General features: G+C 36.9%; 1 protein-coding gene across 1 annotated transcript in view; it reads right to left on the bottom strand.

Annotated features, from left to right (window-relative positions):
• Positions 1 to 4,618: 4,618 nt before the first annotated feature.
• Positions 4,619 to 6,615, bottom strand: part of RabX5 (RAS oncogene family member RabX5) — a 73,082-nt gene continuing 71,085 nt past the window's right edge. The window contains exon 7 of the mRNA XM_067150938.2: positions 4,619 to 4,698. Coding sequence (XP_067007039.1) covers positions 4,634 to 4,698 — 65 coding nt within the window. The 3' untranslated portion in view covers positions 4,619 to 4,633. The remainder of the gene's footprint in view (positions 4,699 to 6,615) is intronic.

Raw genomic sequence — 6,615 nt, 5'->3', positions numbered from 1 at the left:
ATGGACTGGGAAGACGTTATGGAAAATATTGACCATGCTTTTGTAGGAGAAACTCGGTCTTGGTTCATGGTATATAGGCAAACGATGACGAACCTGAAAGAATTCAGAAATAAGTTTAGAGAGAAATTCTGGAATGAAGCGATACAAGCTCGGGAGAGAGAAAGGGTGGTATTTGGGAGGTACAAACAGCATGAGGGAGTCACTATGACCGAGTACTTCCTGGCCCATGTCATGATTTGTCAGAACTTAGATGGTATAACCGAGGGGTCTGATGTAGTAAGACTACTTTTGAGACATTTTCCGGACAGGGTGAGAGAAGCGGCCTGCATGCAAAGAGTTGGTACTATTCAGGAGATGGAGAACCTACTAGGCAGTTTTGATGCTTTAGGTAACCTTAGGAGTAGAACGGAGAATATACAGAGCTTTAGTCATCACAACGGAATGAGACATAACGGAAGAACACAGAATCACGAAGCTCGCAATCAGTTCAGACCTCAGCATAACAGTAGGAGCGGAGCACCTGAACATAGGACAGGAAATTCCCAACGGGGGCCAGAGCAATGTACTAATGAGTCCAACGTCAATACACAAAGGGAACCTTTAAACTAACTAGAGGCTGTAATGTTAGGTCAGAATTCCAGCCTAGTACGAAGGTAGCGAAGTGTCTTGTCATGAAAGTGTTACCATATGACCTAGATGTTAGAGACGATTTGTTGTATGAACCCGAGCAGAATAATGGAGATTCAAGTAATAAAGTAGTCAATCCTGTTGTTAAATTGAAAGTTTGGGGGGCGTGGGTTAAAGTTTTGATTGATTCGGGTAGCCAAATCTCATGTATTAGTTCTCAGTGGTATGAGTCATTAGTGAAACAGGGTATTCAGTTGGAGGAATGTCTACTTTCATCATTACGGCTGTTGGAAAGAGGTCTAAGCAAATTTGTAAACAAGTAGCTGTTCCGATCTGTATTAATAATTTTATTAGCGTTCAGATATGTTTGGTAATTCCGCATTTGATATTTGATCTTATCTTGGGATCTGACTGGTTAACGTTAAAATTGGCTCAGTTAAATTACAATGATTTAGTGCTAAATTTGAGGTGGAATAATGAGGATATCAAGGTCAAGTTTGAGGAAGAAATTCAGAGGAAAACGGAAGTTAGTACAGTGTGGAGAATGAGAGAGGTTTCTAAAGTTAATGAAGAGGCTAATGAGGGCCTGAAGTTGTGCCAGTTGTGGATTAATGAGGATAAAATATGTGGCTTGAAAGAAGCCGTAAGTAGAAATCAGTTACATGAAGTCCAGAAGGACAAGTTATTTGAAGTGTTATGTGAACACATGGAGATTTTTTCTGAGAAACCTGGTGTTACCCATCTGTACGAGCATTCTTTTTCTGTGCTGGATAAGACTCCATTCAGCGGACCGCGGTATCCGATACCACACAAATATGCCATAGCCGTAGAGGATCAAATTCAAGCTATGTTAGCAGACGATGTGATTGAATTATCAAACAGTCAATACGTTAATCCCTTAATTGTCGTGCCTAAGTCTGATGGATCAATACGTGTGTGTATTGAATGCGAGAGCGTAGTGAATGGTTCATATAACATTAGTAGTTTACGGAGATACCTGTCGTGTGAGGTGGCTGAACCGGATTGTGAGATATAGGTCAGTAACTCGGGGAAGTTGCTACCTGTTATGTCAGACTACGAGCGGAATGAGTTTACCTCTCAATTGTGGTGGTATTTCCTTGTTGTGTTTGTAAACAAGGGAGGTGTTTGTGTGTAGCGGTAGATTTACGCTCGTTCATTGACAATAGATCATCTGTTTTCTGTATGTGAGGCCATGAAATTTTATATCTTATCTGTTTTCTGAGATGTTACCGAAGGCTAATTAAAGCTGACGACGGCAAATAATTAATCTTCCCGTATGTGCATTTCTAACTTGCAATAATTTTACCGTGAGCTTAAATCGCGTGTGTATTCGTGTGAAGTGTATTGCATCCTGCTTCAAGATAAGGTTGAAACATTCGAGAGAGTGATTAAGGTGTAAATTGTTTGTATCATTTGTTTTCCATGGTTTTAATGTAAAAGATTGGAAGAGAACGTGTTACTGCTATCTAGCAAAAAATGTCGGAAAGATGGAGAGTAAAAGGACTAATAGACACTCGGGGGAGTTTGTAATCTGAATTGTATATATATATATTATGTTATATTCTGAAAGATAATCTTGTTTTTAAAAAAATGGAAAGTTGCTCGTGTTGGGCATAATTTGGTATCTAAACCTCAAGATGAACTGAAATAACAGACATTCGCAATGGTAAGCAGTCTAAGAGAGACATGGAAACAGTGAGAAATAATTAATTGTATGAAAATAATGTCGCTCTTAATGGGCAGGTAACAGAGGTATTTCAAGTCAATGTGGGAGTAAGAGTGTGAGTTCTCAACTCAAGTGATATTTGTTAAGAACTCATGGGGGCGTATGTAACGTTCCAGACATCACAGTGTAATTATGTTAATTTTATTATGTGTAATTAATTCAGGAATTTAACGTCATAATATTTATCTTGGTATGCAATTTTATTATAATTCATGTTTAATCATTTGCTCACTATCATTTCATTACTGTGTAACTACGACTTGTAAACGAGGGCTGAATATCCTAATATTCACTTAGATTCTTGCGACATTCGTTTAAAATTTAACTTGCAGTAGATTTCCTCTATCTTGCCACATCACCGAGGAAGAAGGAAGGACAAATTTAGACATCAAATTCTGGGAAAAGCAAGCACGTGTTCAAGCGCTGTAACGACCGCTACCGTATTTCGACCAGAATAATTCAAACTGATCACCGCCTATATTTTCAAAGGAGCGTCATGTTGCCATGGATACTGAGTGAAATGGCTAATAGAAGAACAGTTGATATCATGGTTAAGACCCATCAATTCTAATATCTGGAGTGGGGAGAGACGTGTCATCTGATTGGACCACGTGTAGCGACCTGTAATTAGCGCCAGAGAAGGTTATAAAAGGGCGTGTTGGAGCTCTTGGTTTCATTATTCTTCGGGATTCTTCTCGATTCTGCATTCGTTATTATTAATCTTCTTGATTCTTCGATTTTGTATTTCGCTGTAGGTCTGAGAACTTGTTTTATGGTTGTTGTACCATAGTGGACTAGTGTGATAGTTTATCACTTCTACATTAATTACTTCATTACCACGACGTGGTACTTAGGAATTTCTGAATGAGGGGTGTATAGCCACTCTCATCAGGAAGTACGTACAGCTCGGCTACTAGACCGGTTTGTACCAGTCTAAGACAATAGGTAGTATTAAACTAGATAGAAATGAAGCTTCAGGGCACATTTTCAGTAAAGTTGGAAGGATTATTAATTGAGTATCCTCTCCACATAACCCAAGGAGGTTTTTCTAACTATGACTTAGGGCTCATCTCCAATATATGGGATAGAGCATAATAGGGAGTGTTAGTGTCGAAGCCATCTTCCAATTAGTGGTTGATGCAATTGCAAGGCAGGAATGGTACTTAGCTGCAGATGAAGAGATCTCAAAGACGACCGGTGATGTTCCAGCTACAAGGATGGAAGCTTTCCAAGGACCAGCAGAACAAGACTACATGGTGAGCAAGCGAGTTAAAAATATTGCAAGTTTTCGCGAAGTAGAGTCATTCAACTTTTTCTTAAATTCATTTTCTATTTTAAATTCAGTTCTCGTTAAACCGTCGTCATTTATATTCAATATAATAAATAGTATTTTTCTAGTTCACTTTAATCAATCTGCCTTAATTAGCCTTTTGATTTCTAATTCTCCTGCTTAATGATTAGTGCACTTTCACCCCACCCCTGTGATAAGAGTCCGTCCAAGCTTGATTATAAATTTTTATCTTTAAGTCATCAACTTAAAGATTGGCGCCCTTAGCTTGCATGGTTGCATTTCTCGTTCAATGATTGTTCTCCGAAAGGGGAAGTCACAATGTCATAAAAACTTCATGAAAATGTTACACCAGGAAACATGATAATTATGGTATTACAGGCAAACTAACATAATATTAATGGAAAAATCGCAAACATCATAGGCTGTTGTCACTGTTAATTAACTAAATCCCACCACATTACTCTATCTGTGCCATCGTTTAGTTCCATGCCTCTTATCTTTTAATCATTAAAAACCGAGTCTAATCATCGTCTCTTAGTCACCCTCTACGTCTCTTACCCTCCATGACCACGTCCATTACTCTCCTATATGACCTATCCTTCTCCATTTGCCTCACATGACCCCACCACCACAACCTGTTTATGCGTACTGTTTCATCCATCGTGTTCATTTCTAACTTAGCCTATATCTCCTCATTCTGACTACTCTCCTGCCATTGTTCCCACCTGTTTTACCAGCGATCATTCCAGCTTCTTTAATGTCTATTACTTCTAACTTACGAATAAGATATCCTGAGTCCATCTAGTTAGAAAAAAGATGAATACTCATTAAAAAAGGAGAATTTCATGGTGGACAATTCCCAGTGATGCTGATTTTAAAAAATGTCAAAGTGGACAATACACGTGTACATATAGCCTGCTTCTTTCTCTAATCTTGTAAACAACACTCCAGTGGTTTAGTTTGGTATTTTAAGTATTGCAGCTTGAACATTTCTGTCGAGACTTCACAGGAAGATTTGGACGTTTATTCAGAGCTGAAATCAATTAAAAGAAAAATGTTATTAAAAATGATTACTCCACAATCCTCCTTACATTTGTTATGGATAGAAGATAACTACATAATCCTCCTTACATTTGTTATGGATAGCAGATAACTACATAATCCTCCTTACATTTGTTATGGATAGCAGATAACTACAAAATTCTCCTTACTTTGCTATGAATAGTAGATAACTACAAAATCCTCCTTACATTGTTATGAATAGTAGATAACTGCATAATCGCCCTTACATTTGTTATGGATGACGCAAGTGTAATAAACTGATATAACTTGAAAACAATATTCTGTAACCCATGGGTAAATAATGCAAATATTGAGCTTAAATTATTATTATTATAATAATTATTTTACGATTATGATTATTATTATGACTTGTGAGGTATGGCTACGAAGTGTTTACATCCATTTAGTATTATTTACATCATATGTACAGACAATACGATCGTATTATATATTTATTTACTTATTTATTGAATGATGATCATAACAGGCTTTCGCCCAATTACATGTTGACAATATACAGTACAATACAATTAATAGTTACATTACTAAACATTAACAGAAAAAAAAGGACAATACAAAGAATACCATGAACTACACAAACAATACAAAGTTGGTAATACAATAAAAATACACAGTTAGTACATTAATAATTATTTGACAGTGGTGCCTAACACAAAGTAACACATTCAGTTATACAGTTAAATTATACAGTCATAGTCTTAAAATGAGTACGAAATAAACATGACACGTTATGCAAAATAATATTCTAAAAAAAGAAATAAAGTGTGTAATTTATAGGTCATTTAAAAACTGTGGATTCAAATAGAAGAGAAATAAAAGAACAACTATAAGAAATGAAATTAGACATGTACAGAAAACGGAGATAATATTCAACAGTATATGTATTATAGGAAAGTATCACATACCAATTCAAAGTTGATTTGATTCATGAAAAATATATCCAAATTATATGTATTTAATTTATTATAAAGTTTCAGAATTTCATTAAGAGGAGAAATCTTATGGGCTTCTGTGTGGCATTTCTTAATGTAAAATAAATTCTTGAACCTATCAGACTTCCTAGGAACATAAAATGGCATACTTCCAAGTAACTCTTTAACATTTGTGAGGTTATGTCATGAAACATGTGCTGTATATATATTTATGAACCTGTAATTAACAGTACATAATTTATTCATCATCATCATCATCATTTTCCTTTATCCAGCAGTAGCCGGGTATGGGCAAATATGGTTCCTCTCCACTTTCTTCGGTCTTTCAACCACTCCTCCTCCAACGCGGTGTCCCAGTCCAGGTTTCTTTCTATAATACTGCGTTGGATTGTGTTCTTCCATCTCAATCGTGGTCATCCATGGCCTCTCCTTCCCTGCATTTGCGTTTCCATCACCTTTCATCACTCATTTGCTTTATGTGCCCAAACCATCTTATTCTCTTATCCCTTTAGGTCCTTTAAATCAACAACATGTTTCTCTTTCTATGTCCTTTTTAAATTAGTTATCTTCCTTTTAAAATTCAGTGTCTCATCATCATAATCTACTTCTCCGCGACCTGGCTATCTCCCACTGTATGTAAGATGAAGGAACCACAAGAGAGAGAAAACCAATGCTTGGTGAGAATTTTTCTTAACCATGGGGTGGCTTGAGAAGGTTCTGTACTCCAGCTGCGATGCAACAGTCGATTTCCTTATTACCTACCTCGGATACTCCCAGCACTAAAAGCCACATGCCATTTCATTCACCATGTTTAGCGCGCATGCCAGAAAACCTTTAATTCCTGAGGTAGCAATTCTAGTTTAGATCTTCAGAGGAGTAGGTACTCCTGCTTTACGTCTGACTCCATGGCTGAATGGTTAGCATGCTGGCCTTTG

This window comes from Anabrus simplex, chromosome 7 (genome assembly GCF_040414725.1).
Source record: "Anabrus simplex isolate iqAnaSimp1 chromosome 7, ASM4041472v1, whole genome shotgun sequence".
NCBI lineage: Eukaryota > Metazoa > Arthropoda > Insecta > Orthoptera > Tettigoniidae > Anabrus > Anabrus simplex.
The sequence above is the reverse complement of the archived record's forward strand: the minus strand, read 5'-3'. Positions and strand labels throughout refer to the sequence as shown.